The sequence below is a fragment of the Bison bison genome, unplaced genomic scaffold, assembly GCF_000754665.1.
Source record: "Bison bison bison isolate TAMUID 2011002044 unplaced genomic scaffold, Bison_UMD1.0 scf7180017853731, whole genome shotgun sequence".
Taxonomy (NCBI): domain Eukaryota; kingdom Metazoa; phylum Chordata; class Mammalia; order Artiodactyla; family Bovidae; genus Bison; species Bison bison.
The window spans coordinates 621,065-643,545 of record NW_011484304.1 but is presented as its reverse complement, the minus strand read 5'-3'; the positions used below and the strand labels follow the sequence as shown (position 1 = coordinate 643,545).

The 22,481-nt window shown below is 51.7% G+C and overlaps 1 protein-coding gene across 1 annotated transcript in view; it reads right to left on the bottom strand.

Moving 5' to 3' along the window:
- The window catches only part of NKD1 (naked cuticle homolog 1 (Drosophila)), a gene marked incomplete at its 5' end in the record, with an annotated part of 92,098 nt that overhangs the window by 15,596 nt on the left and 54,021 nt on the right, over positions 1–22,481 (bottom strand). Inside the window, one exon of the mRNA XM_010855232.1 lies at positions 13,870–13,936. Within this exon, the coding sequence (XP_010853534.1) occupies positions 13,870–13,936 (67 nt within the window). The remainder of the gene's footprint in view (positions 1–13,869; positions 13,937–22,481) is intronic.

Genomic DNA, 22,481 nt, shown 5'->3' with positions numbered 1-22,481 from the left:
TGCTGCTGACCACTCCATGCTGGTTTTGGCTCGGTTCAGCAGACTTGGTGCCAGCCCTGGAAGAGGGTACTCTCTGCTTGGGCTCTGATCCTCCCAACACTGTGTGTGGCTCTAGGCAGGTCACATAACTTCTCTGGATGTCTCAGTTTCCCCAACTATACAGTGGGGATGTTAAGAGTCCCTTCCCCAGAGAACCCTTGTGTGGATTCAAGGAGCTGCAACTGAAAGGGCTGAGAGCCCCGGGTCAGCACACGGGGTCCAGCCATCAGTAGTGACAGTCTGGCGAATGATGGCCCTGGGTCTCCCCAGGTGGCTCAGTGGTAAAGATTGCGCCTGCAATGCAGAAGCTGTAGAAGCTTTAGGGTCAAGGCCTCCAGGGTCGGGAAGATCCCCTGGAGGCTGGCATGGCAACCCATTCCGGTCTTCTTGCCTAAAGAATCCCCCGGGACAGAGGAGCCTGGTGGGCTACAGTCCATGGGGTCACACAGAATCGGACACAACTGAAGCAATAGCACACACACAGGATATCCCTACACTTTGTATCTTTTAGGAATCAGGAAATGAGTAGCCAAGTTTTCTAAAAGCTGAGGCTTTTGGATGCAAACAGACACAAAAGTGTCATATCAGCCTGGGTAGGAACCAGGACAGGGAGGGAAGACATAAAGATAAAGATGCTCCAGTCACCAGGCTAGACAGGTGGGGACAGGAAGGCCTCCACGGCCAGTGATGTCCTGGCTCCATCACAGCTCCCTTCTTGACTGAGCCTGGGAACTGGGCTCAGTGGGATGCAGGGAGCCCCCAGATCTCCGTGCCCCCACAGCAAGGCAACAACTCCCTAAAGCTGTCAAGGGCTCCAGCTAGAGACCCCGTCTCAGTCACAGACCCCGGCTCCTCCCTGGTGGTTTCATAGAATGAGGCCACTGAGAATAAACCTAAAGATCCAGGTGGGGGCACCTGGCATCCTCATGGCTGGGGTGGTTGACACGAGGAAGGTCAGGATGCTGCCCGCTCCTGGGGTAGGGGATGAAACCAAGTCCAGCGCTCTCTGCTCCTCCAAAGCAAACAGCTCAATGGCCAAGAGGTCTGGTTGTGACACCAGAGAAGTTGGGTGGGAGACTGGCCAGTGACCCAAGGACAGCCAAGCGCACAGCCTGTACCACCCTGACCCCTCCATCTCAAATCTACCGGCACACCGCTGGGCCAGAGCTGCTGCCATCGTGGGAAGAAGAAAAAGAAAGAGAAGAAAGAGAAACAAAGGGCAGCTCCATCTTCAAAGCTGCTGCCTCCCTCTGCCAAGGTCCTGGCTGGAGATGCAAGCCGGCGAGGCTTATCGAAACCAAACTTCAAGTTCAAAGGGAAGTTATCAGAAAACCACCTTCAGGTTCAATGTTGCCTTTCAAGTTCCACTTGATAAAACCCAAAGAAAAGAAACCTCTGTCCCTGCTCTCTCCTTCTCTGGGGCACCCCTCCCCCTGACACCCAGACAGCTCATCCTCCCTTAGGCCCTCCCCTGCCTGCCCTCCTCTCTCCTCTCCCGGGGAGGAGGGGAACCTCCCCCTCGATCCCTTATCCCCTTCATATGTCTTCTCCAAAGACCAGCGTTTGTCCTTTCTTCATCAGTGTGTCCCACCCCTCAGCCCATCCTAGCTCAGAAGACCACCGGGACACCCCCCAGGGGCCCCTTCCCAGCATGAGGGGCAGGCACAAGTGGGTAGTATTACTGGGAGCCATGTGCCCTGGGGCCTGGGACCAGGAACAAGGACAGTCAGCACCCTGTTGCCCCCACCAAAGAAAGCCTCTCTCCCGTTCACTGTCCCCTGCCCAGGGGCCAGAAGAGGTGGCAGATGATCAATCAGACAACCGTGAAGACCCCGGTGCCAGACGCCTGGGCTGGGACTCAGGGGCCCTGCTTCTATATACACATGTGAGTGAGCCCCCTGAAACTAAATGACATCAAATCATTGCCCACCCCAGCTACCCCTGTGCAGAACGCACCCCCTTCTCTCTACCCGTCCAACCTCAGGCTCATGGGTAGATGGGAGAAGGGTGAATGGGGCTCACTGCAGGCTTCCCAGGCCCCACCAACCGGAGAACAGTACTTTTGTCAGGATGGGTTTTAGCACCAGAGCCTGAGCCCATTCATTCCTCATCTCCTACCCTATGCCTGTTCAGCCCACTGATTTTTTTTCTCCCCAGAGGTGATCTTTCAGGGGGCACAGTTTCAGGGGGACCCTGGGCACTCTTCAGTTGCAACAGTAACAACACTGCTAGTTGGAAAGCAGTGGAAGGAGGAGGAGAAAAAGGAAGGGAAGGGACAGAGTGAGGAGGAAGGAGACTTTCACTTAGCCTGACATACCCTTGGGTGACCTAGAGCAGGGGCTGGCAGCCCGTGAGCCAAAGCCAGCCCACCACCTATTTTTGTAAATAACGTTTTACTGGGACACAGAGACACTCACATCCATTGTCTATGGCGAAAGAGAGTTGAGTAGCTGCAACAGCCACTCTAATGCCTACAAAGCCTAAAATAGGTACTCTTCCTGGCCCTTTGAGTAAACGTGGTGGACTGTGCAGTTTTGCACACCCAGGAGAATACAGCCTTGATAGGCAGGGTGCAGGCTGAATTTCACCTGCTGTTCACCTGCTTGACTGGAAATCCTTGTGCAGTCCACAGCCTGCCCAACCATACACAGCAGCCATAGAAGAAAGAAAATTTCAACTCTGCTTTCTTAAAACCAAGTCTCAACTCCAAAGAGTCTGGGGCAGCGTGCAGAGCTCCTTCTCTGTGGAAGCGGTCCCCTGTCCCTCCTCTCACCACGGCCATGGCCATGAGGAGCCAGCCGGCCGGCTGTGTTTACCAGATGATGGCTCTGTCCCACATTAGCTCCCAACCTGGCATCTCTCCACCCCCAGCAACTGCCAGATTAAATGCATTACTTGACCATCTTCACCCGGCTCCCTTTGATGTTCCCTTCTCAAGCTTCAAAATACCTTTTGGAGGGAGATCAGACAGCATTAAACAGAATTACTAATTAATTAAGCAAAGTTAAATTTTAAACACTGTTTGTTGTGTTAGCCAAAAGCCTGAACAGAACAGACTTTTTTCCTCCGCTGAGATCAAAGACAGTCTCTTCCCTCTCCCCTCCCCCAGTTTAAAAAGGGGGTGGGGGTGGGGAGGAAGAGAGGGAGAAAGAAGAGAGTGTTGAGTACCTCTGGGGAGAGTAGGAAATAACCTAAATGAGGCAACTCTGATCATGGGCCCCCCATGAACCACCTAATGGGAGGCATCCAAGGCTCCCTTGGAACCTCACGCTATGAGAGCCACGGTCACTTTCTTGGGACTGTTTAGCAGTGATCCAGGGAACAGGATGGCATAGCCAACCCAGCCAGAGCTGTTGACAGCTGGCGCCGCCCAAGCAGTATGAGAAGAAGAAGGGCTGTGAAATGAAACAGATCCACCCACCCGAGACCCCACCCTCCTGAGTAGGATAAGTGCCCCAGGGCTCCTCCCTTGGGTTTGGGGTCAGGGTCACTTGGGGTCATTGGGACACTGGCTCTGAGAAGCTGACAACTGTGCATGGTACACCTCGGGGGCGCCATTCACATGCCGGACATCTTCGATTGTGTATTGTTCATGACAGTTTTTGGACAGATGGCAGAAAGGTATCTTGAGGAGGGGCCCCCTTTTTCCACTTTGCACAAACACATTTCTTGCTAGCAGAGGGCTGTCTAAACTCATTCAGTCTGCAGTCCTCTCTGGGATTTTCTGATAATGATGGGAGCCTACCACGTCCACATGGCCAGAATGCAAGTTTCTCAAGAGCTGGCCCTGCTGGCTACTGCCCCGCAGCTGCCCACAGTGTACCATACGTGCACAGAGCAAATATTCCATCCCAGAATGACCCACTGCACCAAACCCCCCAGGTGGATAGAACACAGGCTACGTAACAAACACTATGAATTCTGCTGTGGTTGGGAACTGGAGTGGGAAAGAGGGCAGTTTAAAAGGGGTAGGTCCATTCTGAATCCCAGACATCGGCTAAAATCCAAACCCTGGATGATATCAGCAAATGCCAGCTTATTTTAACACAATCCAGAAGGGCCTGGTAGATATTAAACTTTGGAAGAAGAGACGAATTTGAAACACGGTATGATTAAGTCAGCCCCACCAAAGACCAGAAATGACTAATACCGGAAGGCCTGGCGGACACCTCTCTTAGCCTGGTTACCTGGCAGGTTCTTCTCAGTTGATAGAAAGTAAGATTTAACACAAGCCAGAGCTTCCTGGCTGGAGTTTGGACACTGGCCTTAACATACTCACAGGCCTTTCTCAACTGTCCACGTCCAGATTATCTGCCACAAATATTTTAGGCTCAGGGTGGCTTGCCAGGATGTCTCTGACTCCCCAACCCTTCAAGAGCAGCTGTTAGAGGGAATGCAGATGAATTTTAATATTAGCCTATGCCAAATATAATTAGGAGGGTAAATCTGCTGCCAGTAAAAAGAGAAAGATATCGTATGTGCATTCCAGACCAAATGGTTTCTTGCGTTATCTGCATGAGGCTCTCCTCGGGGCACGAGCATCCTAGAGACACACAAATGCGTGTGTCCTTGCACACAGCAGTGGCCTGTCTGGGGGTGCTGGTGAAGTTAGTGGGTGCACACGTTATTCCATTATGTCCTCTTAATATCACCATGCCGGGTGTGGTACCGCCTGCATTCTACAAGGTGCAAGAAGCCAACTTGATGGAACCATCTCCCAGCCCCGTCTCTCCACAGAGCCGGTTTTCCCTGCCAAGAACACTCTTTCTGTCTCTCAACACCTGCTCCTCCTTCAGGTCTCCAGGTTAAATGTCCCTATCTTCTGAGAAGCCTGCCCTCCTGTACTCTGGGGTTGGGTTAGGTTTCCCTACCCTGATTACACTGCTATCATCAGGACTGCTGCAGCCCCAGCCTGTCACCCTACATAGGAGTGTATCATCATCGTCATCAAAACACAACAACCGGCAGCAGCAGCATCAGGATGTGAGCACAGAAGACGTAGAAACAGAACGAAAATCCCTGTTTCCTGCCTCCCCAGCCACTGGTCTGTCCACTCTGTCACAGGACAATGGTTAACACCTGTTCCTGCCTGTCTCGCAACCATGCTCCTCTTTCTGATAATAGCATCTGGGTTTTCTCCAGTGGGCCGCCCCTCCCCCAGCTCAATCCATGTGGTTTATGGGGGCGCTGATCCCACTCCAAGCTTCCTGGAAGCACCCAGACCCGACCAGCTTATTTTATCCTGGTGGCCCTGTGTCCTCGCTCTAATGCCCAAGGACAGTTGTTCATGAAGCTGACGAGGTTAAAGTTGCTGGGCCTCTGACTTGCACGGGCTCCTTCCAAGTTGGAATGTGTGGACGTGGTTGGTTGTTTTTGTGATGCTTTCAAAATTAGGTATTTTATCCTCGCTTGGTTAAGAATGCTGTCTCTTCCCATTCTGACTTCCCGCCCGTCCCCTTGTGTCATGTGGTATTGGAGTGAACACAAGCATTTCTGGAATCGAGCTAAGGGGAACTTGAATTGGGGATATATTTATTTAGGTTTAGTGAAAAATAAATGCATAGTAAATAGAAATATGTAAATACATATATTTGTATATAAATGGTCCACAGTTATGAAAGAGAATCGTGTATTCTTTCCCTTAAAAAAGACAACCCCCAAACTGGATAAACTTGGGTCCCACAAAAATCTAGACCTGCCCTGGCCAGTAAAGTAAGAATCAAACGTTTGCAAGAAATAATGGACTTGGGTGCTATCTTTCACCTGTGATGGCTCAGCTCATAGGATATGAGGACGCAGAGCTGGGTAGTCATCTTGGCTACCTTACTGGGAGACACTAACAGAGGGAAGATGGAGAGATGACGGAGACAGAGAGAGAAAATGAATAACTGTGTGTGTGTGTGTGTGTTAATGACATGGTTTGAGCTCCTGAATCAACCAGCCCTTCTTTGGCAAGATCTATCTCAGGATTTTTCAAATCTATGAGCCAGATTTTTTAAAAAAACATTTATTTATTTATTTGGCGGCACTGGGTCTTAAGCTGTGGCATGTGGGATCTAGTTTCCTGACCAGCAATCGAACCTGGGACCCCCTGCATTGGGAGCCTGGAATCCCAGCCACTGGACCACCAGGGAAGTTCCTATGGACCAGATCTTAAGCAAGTTCAGGTTGAGTATCCAACAGACCCCAAAGAATCCTGACTTAACTCTCCATCACTTGGAGCCCTTGCTTTTCAGGAAAAACAAAACCACCACCAACACATAATTGACCCAATGCAGTACTCTCGAAGCTGGCTTCCAGCAGTTTCTGCCAGTGGGTGTCTACCCCTTCCAGGGTCTTTTTCTCCTCACTCCTGCTTCCCCAGGTTACATTTTTCTGTAAGTAGATTTTATTTAAGGGCCAGTTGTGACTGAGGGGAAAGAAGAAAGGGGGAGAAAAAAAAACCCTTCCCAACAAATAGCATTCTGGCCTTTTTTTCTCATCAGAGCATAAGGTTGATGGCCATTCTGCTTTGAGGTTTGAATAGGATTGAGACGAAACATCTGTTGGGGGAGGGAGGGGAAAACGCCAGGAGAGGGAGAGGGAAAGGGAAAAAAGCCTTCTTTGGGCTAAAAATATCATGTCCCTGCCACTCTCCCCCCATCCCCGCCCAAGTTAAAACATGTGATGAAATTCAACTTTTAAAATCTAACCCCGAGCTACTTGAAGCTATGAAAGCCTCCTCGGTATCTGACACAAGTCAGAATTTCCACTGTTCAAGCTGAGCTTTTATGAAGAACAGACTTGAGAGAAACTGCTGTCACGGCTGCAGCCCGGGCTTCTGGGGGGACTGCAGTGGACTGGAGTCGGGGCGACTGACACTCGCCGGCAGGACAGGCTCTGAACTGAGGGAGAGGAGCCAGCGGGGTGTGGCCCGCCTGCCCCCTCCATCTGGGGGTCCCTGCTGCTCGGCAGTGAACTCCCCTTCCTCCCAGACTGACGGGAACCACTGGCTGCCCCATCGATTGAGAGCCTCGCCTGGGACTCCAGGGCTCTGGTGGAGCGGTCCATGGCCTCTTCCTGAGAAGTCCCCTCCCTCTCTCTGTCTTTCTCTCTCTTCCCCAGCTGCTCCCTAAACTCCAGACTTGGTGTCCATCTGTCTGCTCCACAGCCCTACCTGCATGTCACACAGGCATCTTGAGGCCAACACATCCAAAAACAAAAGACATCGTCACCTCAGAAGGGAACGCGTAGTTCCCGAAGCCCAGTCTCTAAGGTGTCCCTGGGACCCCTTTCTTTCCCTCACCCCCCTCCCCGTCTCTCTCCCAGCCCTACCACGCCACCCCCAGGCCCCTCCACGTCGCTCCAGCCCCTCAGCCCCACTAGGCCAAGACCATCACCTCTCCCCTGCACCATCGCAATCGCCTCCTGTTCTCATTGCTCCCCCCCACCTCAGAATGACCTGGCCTTCACAGAAGCCACAATTCTCTGGTGCAAAGGGAAGTCAGAATCTGGCACTCACCTACCTCAAACTTGCCAGCAGTCTCTCTTCAAAAGCAGCGTGAAATCCCAGCCCGGGGCCCCACCCTTGCCGGCTGCCCCATCCCCATCCCCCTGGTCTCTGGCTGCCATTTGGGCTTCCCTTCTGTGTTCCCCCAAACCCCACAACCCTCCCACCCTGGGGCTCCCCTCACTCCTCTGACTGCTCACCCCTCACATCCGCCCAAGGCGGCTCCTTCCTGGCACCTGCATCTCAGCTGAAACGTCATCTCCTCAGAGAGGCCTGTCACCCTCCACCTTCCCTGGGTTTTACCTCTTCACAGAACCACCCCTCCCAGAACCTTGTGTGAACCAGGTTATCAATTCACTGCCTGCCTCCCTCGTGCCAACACCCTCACAGAAAGGCCCACCTACCTTGTCCGTGGCTGGAACCCAGGGGCCTAACAGGGCCCCATACCTGCAGTAGGCACTCAGCAAATATTAAAACGTGTTGAGTGAAGAATAGACTGTCCTCAGGTCTGCTGTGTGACCTGAGACAGGTCATGCCTCTCTCTGGGCCTCAGATTTCTTACTACAAATGAAGGGGACGAAAGGCCTCCCAAGGGCTCCTTTGCTCTGTGAAGGGTTGACATTTCCCACCTGGGAGCCTCGATGGGCTGGAGCGGGGCACATGGGGCTTTCCTGGGAGCTGGACTCCAATCACTTCATGGTGTTGGCCTCATTCTTCTAGAGAGCATGGTTGGGCCCTGACTAACAATTTTTTTGACTTGACAACGGTACAAAAGTGATACACAACTGTATGTGGAATCTCAAATCTGGATCTTTTCCCAGGCTGGCGATATGTGGTACAACTCCGCTTGTGATGCTGGACAGAGGGTCCCAGCCCCCAGTCAGCTACGTAATCACGAGGGTCAAGAACCCATACACTTACAACCATCCTGAACTCAGACAGCCAAACTTTTTTTTACTTCCAGCACAGTATTCAATAGATGACATGAGCTATTCAACACTTTATTATAAACAGGCTTTGTGTTAGATGATTTCACCCAAGTGTAGGCTAATGTAAGGTGGGCAAGGCTAAGCTATGATGTTCAGGAGGTTAGATGTGTGAACGCACTTTCAACTAATGATATTTTCAACTTACAATGGGTTTATTGGGACATGACCCCATCCTAGGGCTTCCCAGATACTGCTAGTGGTAAAGAATCCACCTGCCAATGCAGGAGACATAAGAGACACGGGTTTGATCCCTGGGTTGGGAAGATCCCCTGGAGGAGGGCATGGCAACCCACTCCAGTATTATTGTCTGGAGAATCCCATGGACAGAGGAGCCTGGCAGGCTACAGTCCATACGGTCACAGAGAGTTGGACATGACTGAAGCGACTTAGCACGCACGCACAACCCCATCCTAAGTCAAGGAAGATCTGTTTTTATTGAGCTGTATGGCATGCCAGACTATGTCACGCACTGGGAGTGGAAGGAGACATTCAGAGATTCTAATAGGATTAAAGAAGCTTTGAAAATAGGCTGGCTTTGATCTGGACTAGTAAATAATTACAAACACCAGTTGGCTCCTCTTCAAGAAAGAGGAACCCACGAAACAAGAGTCAGGACAGCTCCCAGACACTGGCATACTCTGAACCAGCGCTGCGCTCTGGGCTTATATAAATAAGCTCGCTGTTACAGGCCCTCAGAGGAAGACATGCTATGTCTGCCCCCAACAAGAAACTGAAACACAGAGAAGTTAAGTGACTCTCCTAAGACCAAACAGTGAGCTGCAGTACAGCCAGGCTGGATCTGGAGTCTGACTCCAGAATAAAGGGAGAAGGGTGCCTCTCGTGTACTCCCATGGGGTGGCAGGAAGACCAAGTTTGGGCCATGCCAACAGGGACAGGCCTTGAGCTCACAGTGGGGCTGCTTTGCCCTTGGGTGTCAGTCCCAACGCCACTGCTCTGCTCCACAGGACTCCAGGCACCTCCACTCTGGGGCCAGAGAAGCCGAGACCCCTGCAGACTCTGCCAGATGACACCTGGGCTGGGCCAAAACAAGGCCTGTCTATCAGCAGCCCTGGGGGCCTAGACGGGGGGCCCAGGCCCCAGAGGGAGGGGCTGCCCGACTCACTTTTGGTCCTTAATAAATGCACGACCAGCAGGCAGAGTTCTGTGGACTCAAACTTTCTATGGAAGATGCCGAGCTAACCCACTCTGCCCACTTTCACCTCCAAGCAACGAGGTAGAAAGACAAGAAACAGTCATGATGTTGAGGGTTAGTGGTCAGAGGCCAAGGGTGAGAGGTGGGAGTGAGCCAAGATGTTGGGCAGGGATGTGGCCAGCACCAGGTGGGGAGAGAGGGGATGCGGGGAGAGAAGGGGTCTGTGACCATCTTCAGGTCCTTCTCCCCTGACGGGCGCAGAGTCAGAGTTCAGTCGACGCTGGGTCGAGAGGACACCCCCAGACACAGTGCTTCCTGGAGCCCCTGACACCAAGCTCCACCTCAGGCCACAAGCCCAGGCTGCCACCACCTGTCGTCCTGCCCAACTGGTGAGGTGGGGACCTCAGGTGGGCACTGGAGTGAAGGGTGGGGTGAACCCCCCAGTCCTTAGCGCCCTGCTGGGTCAGCAGAAAGTGGGGGGGGGTCCCTTTCTCCTCCCCCTACAAGCCGCAGGTCCCACCCGCAACACCAGAACAGCTCTGGAGCGCGGGACTTTTCATGCTTACTTTGTTCTCTCCACAGTTCAAAAGAGCTCGCAGTCCCAGCCCTCGCTCCCGGCCCAGCCTTAATCTCCCATCCCTCGAGCTCCCAGCTGGCCAGTTAAGGCAGTTAAGACGCTGGATTAGGGCCGGCTTTACATAACAACGCTGGAGCTAAAGCCATGCTCTCCTGGGATAGCTAAAAGACTTCTTTTTATCTTCACGCCTCAGATGGCCTTTTTTCTCCCTTAGCCCTCCAGCCAGCCAAGAGGCAATGAACTTGGCCAACAGGAAGACAAAGAGGAGATTCAGGATTCAGCTTGCTCTCCCTTGGCCCGAGGCTCGGAGGGATGCCCGCAGCCCTGCTCCAGGCCAGGTGGCTGCTTCGTTGTGGCCAGGATGCGGCAGCACCCACCAGGCCTAGCCATCCACAGCCACGTCCATCATCCTGGGAGTGCTGCCTCGGACCCGGCACCAGCGGTGGCCCAAGAACCACAGGCGGCCGCTGGGGCCAGCATCCCTTCCAAGAAGCCTCAGGGGCCACACAGGCAGGCCCAGAGCAGCCCAGCCCTACTGCCTTATTTACTTACTGTTTTCACTTTTTAATTCTGTTATTAGTCTTTCGCTTCAAAGGAATACATGATCACATTCTTCTTGTAAAAGTTGAAACATTAATTACAGTTAATACTACAATCCTCTGACCAAGATTTCCAATTTTAATCTCCTCCTCCCCTGTTCAGAAGGAACTACTCTTTCTGTCTGTCTAAGCTTCTAGCTACACAATTGTATACATACATATGTGGTCCACATTCATACACACGAGGAAATCCAGAGTGCTGTCTGGTACCTTTTGTTACATAAAAGGTAATTAACATACTATCTATAACACACTGCATCTTTCAGCAACCTGGTCTGTCTTACATTCTGTGCTCTGTATAAGCTTTTGTTTGGAGAAAAGGGGCTGGAAACTCGACCACCAACAACCTAGTCTAATCCCTAGTTGGAAACTGAGTCAGGCTTGTGGCTCCCAACTCCTCCTCCCCGCCCCAAAGGTGGTACTGATATACTCGGACACCGTCAATGACTGGCAAGGTGCCCAGTCGAGGCACCTTCGAAGCTGTCCTCGAAGCCTGACCTGCAGTGGTCCTAGTGGACCACAGGGATGGACCAAGTGCCACCAACACCCCCACCCTTTCTCTGACAGGAGCTGGGACTCTTGGGCACCTCCTGTTTATCTCCCCTCCATCAACCAATGTTTATAAGTGCCACCCAGCAGCAGTTTATCCTCTCTACAGGGTGCCCACATTCTCTGCGCATCCGCGGAGCCCACACCCCCGCTGCATTGTGTTAGAGAGGGAGGGGCCTGGCCAAAAGCCATAGCAAGTCTCTGTGGGAGCAGGAGGGGAGGGGGACTTGGAGACAAGTCTCTGGGTTCCTCGGCCAAGGGCTCCTGCTACTGCATCCAACAGGGCTCATACTCTGATCAGAGGTTGAACAAAGCACCCCTCTTCCGAAGAGGATTCCATGGGCATGTCATGTCTGCAGGGAAAGATGCCTCATGTGAAACCAATTACATGATTTCAGGCTGAGCCTCAGTGGCCAGGGAAGTGCCTTATTTGGGGCAGTCACCAGGGACTCAACACATGATGAAAATATAGACAGATGGTGAGATGAGTGAATAACAACTGGAAGATGGTTAAATGGGTTAAGGAATGAGTGATAGATGAGGGAGAGATGGGCGAAGGATGGATTCTGGATGGCTGGGTGGTAGATAAGGACTGGCCGGATGGGTGATAAAAGAGTAGGTAGATGAAGGAACAGGCAGTGATGGAAGGATGGGTGGGTGAAGGATGGAGCAAAAGATGAGTGGATGAGCGTTGGATGGGTGGGTCATGGATCACTGGGTGGATGATGAGTGAGTGATGGGTGGATGAATGGATAGATAAGTGGATAGGTGGGTACTTGTATGGCAAGAGATGGATGGAATAGATGGAAGGATGAATGAATAAGAGGATGAGCTTGCTAAGTTACCAGGTGATTGAGCAAATGAATAGAAAATGGAATGAGTGCTGAAGCCCATGCAATCCTTGTCTGGGGTCACCTTAGCCCCCAGATCCTACATCCTGCAGGCCTTCACCTGACTCCCCTGATCACCTCTAGGCACCAGGTGCTGGCATCTCTCCATGGAGCCAAGGATGACAGCTGAGGCTTGGGGAAGCCCAGGGAACAATGAGAATCAAAGCCACTGAGCCTGAGTATAGCCATCAGATCCAAATATGCTCAAGAGAAACACCCTAGAGTCCTGACAGAGATGTCTGTCCATGTGCCTCCTCCTCCTTCTATTTGGGACCTGCTTGAATTTGAGCAAAGTCTGAGAGATACTCGGGTCCCAGGCACCCTCCAAATCCTGGGCCACAGAGTGAATCTCTCAGAATAGTGCTTCTCAAAGTACAGCATGCACACAAGTCATCTGAGGAGCCTATTACAGAGCAGACCAGATTCAGCAGCCTGGGTGGAGCTGAGGAGTCTACATTTATCACAGCTCTCAGGCCCGATGTGGCCACAGTCCTTGGGTCTTGCCAAGGCTCCCCTCCAGAACTTCCTGGCATGGTCTACTCTCCTCTCAGGACCCTACAGCCCTTCCAAGACCTATATTTTCCCTCAGAGACCCCTGCCAGCCCCCTGTTCCAGTCCCAGAGAGGGCTTTACTGTACAAAGTGTTATTCACTCAGTCATGTCTGACTCTTTGTGACCCCATGGACTGTAACCCACCAGGCTCCTCTGTCCGTGGAATTCTCCAGGCAAGAATACTGGAGTCGGTTGCCATTCTCTTCTCCAGGAGATCTTCCCCACCCAGGGATCAAACCCAGGTCTCTTGCATTGCAGGTGGATTCTCTATTGTCTGAGCCTCCAGGAAAGCACATTTATTGCCCAAAGGCTGCATCAGTTCAGCAATTCTCTCCTCTGATTCTGAGTGGAAAAGGGAAACGCTATCCCTTTCAGCAAATGCTTTCATATGCTGTCCAGTCATTGTACCAGCTTAGGGAATTGAGTAGGAAGAGGCCCTCATTCCCATTCTACAAGTGTAGAAACAGACTCAAAAAGGGGACGTGGCTTCCTAAAGTCAAATCAGTACACCAGTTGCCCCCAACTCTCTACTTGAGTGTTCTAATTCTTTCTACAACGCACTGCTTCCTTGAAGAAAGCAAGGAGTGAGAACTACAGAGGAAAGCGGTGAGGGGCTGGGGCTCTGTTCGTGTGTGTGCACACCTGTGCTCCAGGTGTGTGATGTGAATGGAGAAACATGAGGGTTGCTTCATACAGTGCATGCTACATGCCTAGCCCTACTTAAGAAGCCTATGAGTGGCCACTCCCCCGCAGTGGGGAAGGTGAGGTCAAACAACTTGTCCAAGACCCCATGGCTAACACAGAGCAGGATGTGAGCCTGGGTGGCCTGAATCCACTCCCAGTGAGGACCAATGAGGCACTCCACTTCCCTCTTGCTCCTCACCCCATCCACCCCCAGTGCACCCCCACAGAGAGTCCTGTCCTTCTCCTCCTGGTCTGCAGAGTTTCTGGAGGGTATGAAAGGCATAAGGTAGACCAGATGGTCCTTCCCCACCTCACTGCCCTTGGGAAGAAAGTAATAGGTTCTAGTACCTTCTAGCCGAAAGTCTTCCTCTTCCTCCTCGCTGAGCGTTTCTCTGAAAACTTCACCCACAAGCTCCTAGAGGAAGACAAAGCAGGAATATTAAAGAAGTACTGGAGTCAGGTAGGAACCTGGCATCCTTACAGTCAAGGTGGCATTGTGAAGGTGTGTGTGGCTGGTCACAAAGAAGCAGGGACCCTGTTCTCAATCTTCTGATTGAAATTTAGGTCAAGTAGGGAGAGCCTATGACACTTGTAAAGTTCATTACTGCGCTGCTTTTTAGAAAGTAAGTTTTTCTCAGCCTATAGCCTGCCATGAAATATTACACAGGCTCATACTTCCCACTTGGAAAGGGAGATCCACCCTCCACCCAGGAAAATGACAAAGACAAGCTCAGAAAATGTCCCTCCTCTACCCTTCTGGGCCAACCCAATAGACTTAGGACCAGAGCCACCCCTGTGGGTCCCTAGAGGAGACCTTAGTTTGGATCCTTCCTCTATGAGAGGGTCCCAGGCAGCTGTCTTGATGAGTTTTATAAAGAGGGCCTGGTTTGCTGAAGGGAGCACTCCCTCAGCATAAACCCAGCTGTTAACATATACCCAAACTTGACATAATCCCTTAACATAAACCCAACACAACATCTTCAGCGCAACATCTAGGAACCTATAGGCTCTGCCTTTAGCTGACCTTCAGTCATGCCTCCCACATCTCCCCCTTCCAGCAGCTGGCCTGATCCTTGCATATGCCTTGCCTTGGTCTGCAGGCATGAGTTTAAAATGTCCAGTAACTCATGCCATGTAGCAGAGCTGCTCCCAATCAGCCTGGTCAGGCTGCCACCCACGTGTTGTGAGGTTGGCAAGGGAAGTTAGTTAGGTCCACAGGCTGGGAAATTTCTGGGATATCAATAAAGGTCCCATCTATCTGATCCCACTCCAGTAGGATGACTCTGGAAACAGAGGAGCCCAGACTAGCGCTTGTCAAACAGCTTCTGTATTTATTGGTATTCTGCCAAGAGGAGTAATGAGATCAAAAGGGATAGTTTTAAACAAGGCCCTTTGGGCTTCCCAGGTGGTTCCCGTGGTAAAGAACCCACCTGCTAATGCAATGTAAGAAACACAGGTTCAATCCCTGGGGGAGGGCGTGGCAACCCACGCCAGTACTCTTGCCTGGAGAATCCCATGGACAGAGGAGACTGGTGGGCCACAGTCCATGGGGTTGCAGAGTCGGACACAACTGAAGCAACTTAGCATGCATGCATGCAAACAAGACCCTTTACTGCAAGACTTACTATGGTAACAGACTGCAGATACCTAAGTAGTAGCTTATGCTGCACCCCTCAAACCTATTTAGACCAGGAAGCTTTTTTCAAAAGCATCACATGGGATTTATGTTCCAAGGAACCCATGTTGGTAAATGTGCCTATTTTAGGGGAGAGATGAGGCTTGGGTGTTGGGGGAAGGGTCACACTGCTTTCTCTCTCTTAATGCCCACAGTGATGCCATGGCAGTGCTTCATGAACCACAAAAAGAGGAGCAACAAAAAGCCTCAACTTGGCAGCTCTCGCCAACTTCTCCTTTTGAAAAAAAAAAAAGTATAAAGAAAAAGAAAAAACACACTCTTCAAAAATTAGAAGAAAAAAAAAAATCCTGCACTGGAGATGCTTAAGAGAAAAACCAAGAGCTTGCCTCGATTAACAAAAGAAAAACAATGCTTTGTATAGCTGATCTTATCAATTGGACACAGCTGGAGATAAGTCTCGTGTGTGTGTTTTTTTAAAGATGAACAGCTAACGTTTTATGGATTAGAAGTGGGGTTCTCTGTTCTCTTTCTTCTTTCAAATCATTCTAGGACATTACACACCCTTTCTTAGACGTTGTTCAAATGTGGTCATTCAGACTGCTGGTGTCCCATGGACTTCAAAACCAGGCTGCATTATTCTTCAAGTCAGGATGTCTTCTCTCTCTCCTCCTCCGCCAATTATTATAATCACTGAACACTTCCTGGGCTTGTAAACTGGCTGTTTGTGTTAACAGAGCTGGAGCTGACAGGGTAACTGGGAGATGGTGACAGGAAAGGGCTGCACTCGGCTGGCATCATTAGATGGCTGGGACGCCCCGGCAGCCAATTAAAGCCAATCTTTCATGCCGGAGAGAGACGGATGCTGCTTCTCCAGAAAGGCTGGCAGGCAGCGTTTCCTCAAAGGAGTGGGTGACCATCTTCAAGGGAAGCGACAGACCCTCGTGTGCAGAGGCCCAGTAGAGGCTGGGAGCCGGCGCTGACCTCTGAGCAACCCTGACCGCTCCTGGCAAGGCCGACAGGACCTGTGAGATGGAAACTTCTGGGCACTGGCATCTTTTTACTGGCACACTCAGAGGAGTTTAACGACTCCAAACGTCACCAGCAACAAAGCAGCCTTCTGGAAGAAGCCCCATAACGATGCCTCGCACCCACAGTCATCACTCGGATGACGGCTTCAACACTCCCTGAGAAGAACTGTCTGCTGAGCGGGCCTGGCTCTCTTGACATATTAAAGATACATCTCTGCATATGAAAGCACAGTTCTGGCAAGTTCTGGGGTCGGTCTCTTCCCACTAAACCTCACTCTGCTCTGTGTAACACATCGACAGCTCCTCAGCTCTGTGGTCTACTGACACCCAGGGCCATGCAGCTGCTCAACTATGGCAAACATTCATTTCCTCCACTGACCCAGACAGCCCAGGGCCTGGGGAGTGTGGTGTCTGTGGTCCTCAAGCTTTGAATCACCAGGCCAGAGGCCACATAAAATGTTGAGTCAGACACAGGATCACATCCTGCCTCCGTGGCCTCCCTCGCCCTGGATGTGGGGCCAGTCGCTGCCTTCGGGAAATCTCAAACTACTTATCTGTAAAATGGGAACAGTGATAAACCATTAAAAAGTCAGCTGACACCTACTGTGCATTTCCTATGTGCTAGGCACTTTATATGTCTCCCTTTATCATCATAACAGCCCTGCTCTTTCCATCTCTTGAGGAACAAATGCTCGTAAAAATAATGTGCAAATTTTAAAGTGAAAGGTATAATTGTTACTGTTTTCCTACAAAATGCCTCAACCCTCAAGGAATGAGATAGGAAAACAATCCCAATGACAGACACTCACATCCCTAAGCCCTCATGATATATATGAGGTACTGATCAATTGGGATATTCACCAGAACCTCCAGAGAATGGGGTTCCCAACAGTCCTGTGGGTTTAAATGAGGAGGAGCCTCCAAGAGGCGAGGAGACCCTGTGGTGGATCATCAGCAGGGCCAAGACTTGAGCCAGCTCCTTCAGGTGCCGGCCCGACCTTGTACAGTGGAACTGGGGCTCCCATGGGCATGGGGATGGAGGTGGCCAAGAGTCCTGGCACTTGCTGGGGACCAAGAATCATGCTTAAAGAAGTGCAGAAAATCAGCCCAGCCAGCCACTCCAGTGTGTCAGAGACCAAACACTCCCCTCTGTCCTGCAGGACTCAAAGGCCCCACGGCTCCTCCTCACTAGGTTTGGGACAGGGCCAAGTCTCGGCCATGAGCCTTCCTGCAGACTGGTCCTAAGGGCCTGGCCCCAAACCCTGCATGCAGGGCTCCTGGCCATGAGTCCCAAGGGAGCCCCAGCACAGAGGATGCAGGGCATGGAACTGGTGCTGCTCAGACCTCGGTTCAAATCCCTGCTCTACGTGGGTGAAGGAGGTTTATCTCCAGTGTTCCTCAGTCTTCCCGTCTCTGCATAGGGATGAGAGCAATCGCTCTGTCTCAGGGCAGGTGTGAAAGTACTTGCATTGCACGTAAAGTACTTAGCATTACATCTGATACCATGACTGGGGCTTGACAGATGGTGGTTACCCTTTATTACTTGCACTCTTACTGTCAAATGGCTACCAGAACATTGCTGGGCAAAGCTGGATGGCTCACCAGACCCGAGGTGCCCCCACAGACACAAAGAAACAAGACACAGAGAAACACACTCTTCTTCTGTGTGGTGCATATTTCTGGTGCTTTGTTTAACCCCTGTGGCAGTCCTTTGAGGTAATACGATTATCATCCCCACTTTACAGTTGAGAAAACTGAGACACAGAGAGGTTTACTGACTTGCCCAAGGTCACACAGCTAGTAACTGTCAGAGCCAGGATTAAAGGCAGGTGGCATGGCTCCAGAGCCCGTACTCTTCACCACACTGCCCTGGAAGAAGCCCGAGTGTGGGGTATGGTGTGCAGTGACCTCCCTCACTGCTCTCTTCATCAGCTCAGCCATCACGGCCCCCTCTCTTCTGGTCTCTAGGACAGTCAGACTCAGCCTCTGCTCCAAGTTCTGATCAAAGACCTTCCTGGATCCACACACCTCTGGCCCCACCCAACCTGGTGCCAGGCTGCCTCCTGCCCAGTGGCCAGGCTGAGTGGCCTACAGGGCCCACACCTGCCTCCCGCCCAAGTCCCAGCGCTGCCCCTCCTCTGCCCCACACTGGGCCCCAGGACGAGAGGCCAGCTCCTCCGGGCGCTGAATGTGCAGCCAGCACCAGCCCAGAGCCCAGAATTGCAGGCACAGTGCCTTATAAGGCCTCCAGGGATGGGAACCCACATCAAAGCAGGGCCTTGGGGAGCGGGCTGGAGTTCAGTTAGGGTTTTTTCCTCTTTGTCTTTGAGACTTCATACTCCTGAGCTTAATATCTTTCCCCACCGCCTGCCCCAGCAGTTCTTTGTCAATCTTTCTGTTCTCTAAGAGCTAACAGATGTTGGTGCCACGGGGTTTCAAAGGCAACTCCTTGTGCCCACAGAACACGGCACAACTTACAGATTCCAAGAATGCACGGGGCTGGGACAAGCCAGGGGAAGAGAAGGGTGGGAGGCAGGACCCAGCCACCCTGTAACCCTGAGATCCAAGCAGCCTGCCCTGGAGCTGATCCAGGAAATTCCTGGTGAGCTCCCTCTACCCAGCACACTCCACAGAGGCGGCGTTCCTGCATTCGGGGCGTTCCTGGGGAGCCAGCGCCACTGCAGGCAGGCCCCTTGGAGAGTAAGCTCTGGCCATGCAGGGCAGGGATGCTTCACTCCCAGAACCCAGCTGGACATGGGAGTCAGGCTCCTGCAGGCCCCTTGGGAGTTGAGTGATAGCAGATGCCTTACTTAACCCCACTGGGCCCCTTTTTGCTCCTCTATAAAATGGGGATTTCGTTATCAAAGAGGAGTCAGTAAGAAAATGCAGACCAGATACCTAGGACAGTGTCTGATGCAAAGGGGGGAAGGGAACACAAGCATGAACTTCTCCTTCAGCAGCACCCTATTCCTGACATGTGCTTGGAACATTCTCACATTTTATCTTCGCAAAACCCTAACACCCAGTGATTCAATGCCTCAATGTCCACCCTGGTGCACAATACTCGTGTGTGTGCACCACGGAGACATGTTCAAGTTCAGTCAGGTGGAAGGCAAGGCTGTTTCTATTAGCCCACAGTCAGAAACACTCTGTACGCCCAGCAAAGGAAAGTGAACTAGATCTATGTGTGGAAAACCATACAGAGGCTCAAAAGAGCCAGGTAGACCTGCACACACTGACACACAGAACCCACGCCACACGCAAGACACACAGGGTACGATTCTACTTGGATACTCAAGAAAACGCCACACACACGTATGTACCATGAGGTCGCCGACAGGAACACAATATCCACAGTTACTCCCAAGGAGGGGAGGGAGACGAGATGGAGGGAAACAGGAGTCACAAACTTCAGCAGAATGGTTCCAGTTTTTAAGGCAAGCATCCTCCTTTGCCACTTGGGTCATTAAAACGCTGTTTTAGCAAAATCACACACAAGAACCCGCTTGACAAGAGAGGGGCCTGAGGCTCAGCCAGGAGACTAAGTGGCTGGTTCAAGGTCACTTAAGAAGAGAAAGTGACAGGCAGGGGCTAGGGCTCCATGGCCCTGGGCTCCTTGTCTGGAAAATGGGGCAGAAGGCCACCATGATGCTCATGGGGCCTCTAGCACAGGCTTTCTGGGGCTCCAGCCCCCCACCCAGCAGCAGAGAGACCCCTTCTCTTGGGCTTCACTCAAGAATCAAGAGTGAGAGGGTCATCCACTTTCTGAGGTTCAATGTCCCCGATTCCAACCTGTGCCTCTAACCTTTGTTATTTCTGCCCTCTGAGAGCGTTCCCTGGCCCCCCAAGTGTGCTCTATGCACACGGGCAGGGGAATAGGCAGAGGGTGCCAGCAGCAGCACTAGAGGGGGCTTCTGGGGGCCCGGACTCCAGCATCAGGGGCTGGGGATCCCCTCCTCCCCAGAGATGAGAGGGAAACAGACACACTCTTTCCAGACCAGATTCCAGCAGAACCCAGCAGACCTCAAGGGGCAGCTTCCCAAAAGAAATGGCACCTCCCCTCAAAGGAGCAAACGGGGGCAGAGCCCTCGGCCTCCCCTAAGGACACTGTAGCCTCGAGGGGCCACAGGTCCACCTGCCCAGCATGTGTCCTCTGGCTGCAGTGAAGCCAAGTGGAGTTGTCCCCTGGGATCTTTCTCACGAGAGCTGGTGGAAAAGACGTCTTCTCTGTTGTTGAGGCTGCGCCTCCTCTCCTCTCCAGCTGCTGGTGAAGGTCCACCCAGGAGAGAACACCCCCCGCCACCACAGGGACAGAGAGAGACCCATGAGGGAGAGGGTGCTCGTCCCTGGCCTCAGGTCCAGCCGTCTCTAACAAGGAGGCCCCCGAGGGCAGGGATCTGAGTCCATTTTGCTCTAGGACAGGGCTCGCTGCACAGCAGACACTCAAATACCTGTTGAATGAATTCTGAGTCAGACCCACTCTCATTGGCCTTTCCTGGGGACCAAACAGCTAAATTGTCACAGAAGCCACTAAACTGCCCTCCTGTTCACACAATTCTTACAACTGAAAACTCTGACCTCCAAAGACCCAGCATCAAGCCAAGCTTGGAGGCCAAAGAGAGGAAGCTACCACCGCTGGCTTCACTGCAACACCTCCACGAGTGTCCCCAAGCCCTACCCCACTGCAGGAGCCCAGCGAGCTAGGTTGGGGACAGGAAGGTGGGCCCCGAGGGCTGCAGCCTGCAGCGCCAGCCTGCGTGTTTGGTCTACGAGGACCAGCACTCCAGGGATGTGTGGCAGTCATTAAAATTCCTCAGATTTCTCCCTGACTGTTTTTAATCTGCTCGAGATGTAATCTCTGGGCCCATGTCGCGGGGATTCCAGCCTGAGCTTGCTTCCTAGACTTGAAGAACTGCTTCTCAGGAAGGTGGACAGTAGGCAAGGGATGGGAGGGGAGGACTTCTGACCCTTGGGGCCTGACTCTTGGGCCACCACATCCCCCTCCTCTGACCTCCAGGTCCTAGACCCTACAGGGTACAAATCACCCCTAAAGACAGGTTTGTCCCATCCTGGAGACACAGCTGGCCACAGACAGCAAGAAGCAAAGCCCACATCCTGGGCTGTCAACCCAGCAAGCCGTGGGCACCCTTAAGCCATCGTCCCAACCTCCCCCGGAACTGGGTCCCACCTGAGCCACCGTGAGTACTTAATACTTTTCTTTAAATTGGCTCTCTCTGTCCTCTTGAAAAAAAAAAAAGAACACCTAGAGAAGGAAATGGCAACCCACTGCAGTATTCTTGCCTGGAAATCCCATGGACAAAGGAACCTGACAGGCTACAGTTCATGGGGTTGCAAGAGCCTCGGACATGACTTAGCAACTAAACAACTGTATAGCACAGGGACGTCTACTCAGTGTTTTGTGGTGACCTAAATGGGAAGGAAATCCAAAAAAACAGGGGATATATGTATGTGCATAGCTGATTCACTTGGCTGTATGGTAGAAACTAAGATAATACCCGAAAGCAACTCTATTCCAATAAAGATTTATTTAAAAAATCCTGGAAGTCTTGCCACAAGGAAGATCAATACAATCATGGGTGTGATGTCCTAGTTGAAGCTGAGGTTTAAAAAAAATACGATGCGTGTGAAACCAAGATGAAACTGTTAAAATACAAGATGTCCACCACCGCCCTCAAATCCCGTCCCCCCAGTAGAATGTGGAACGTGCCCTGGAAAGGACAAGGTTTAAGGAGCCCAAAGTTGAAGTCTCCGCCCATCGCCTCCACCCTGAGCCATCAGGCTGGTTCTGACGGGAGGGAAGGAGTTGGGGGAGGAAGCAGGGAGGCAGGGAGCCAGGCAAGTACCTGGTGAGGTCAGATGGAAAAAGGTTCTCCTTTGTCAAAGATAAGGTGTCCATAGGTGCGTGGATTTATCTCTTGGCTTTCTATTTTGTTCCATTGATCTATATTTCTGTCTTTGTGCCAGTACCATACTGTCTTGATGACTGTGGCTTTGTAGTAGAGCCTGAAGTCAGGCAGGTTGATTCCTCCAGTTCCATTCTTCTTTCTCAAGATTGCTTTGGCTATTCAAGATTTTTTGTATTTCCATACAAATTGTGAAATTATTTGTTCTAGCTCTGTGAAAAATACTGTTGGTAGCTTGATAGGGATTGCATTGAATCTATAGATTGCTTTGGGTAGTATATTCATTTTCACTATATTGATTCTTCCAATCCATCAACATGGCATATTTCTCCATCTATTAGTGTCCTCTTTGATTTCTTTCACCAGTGTTTT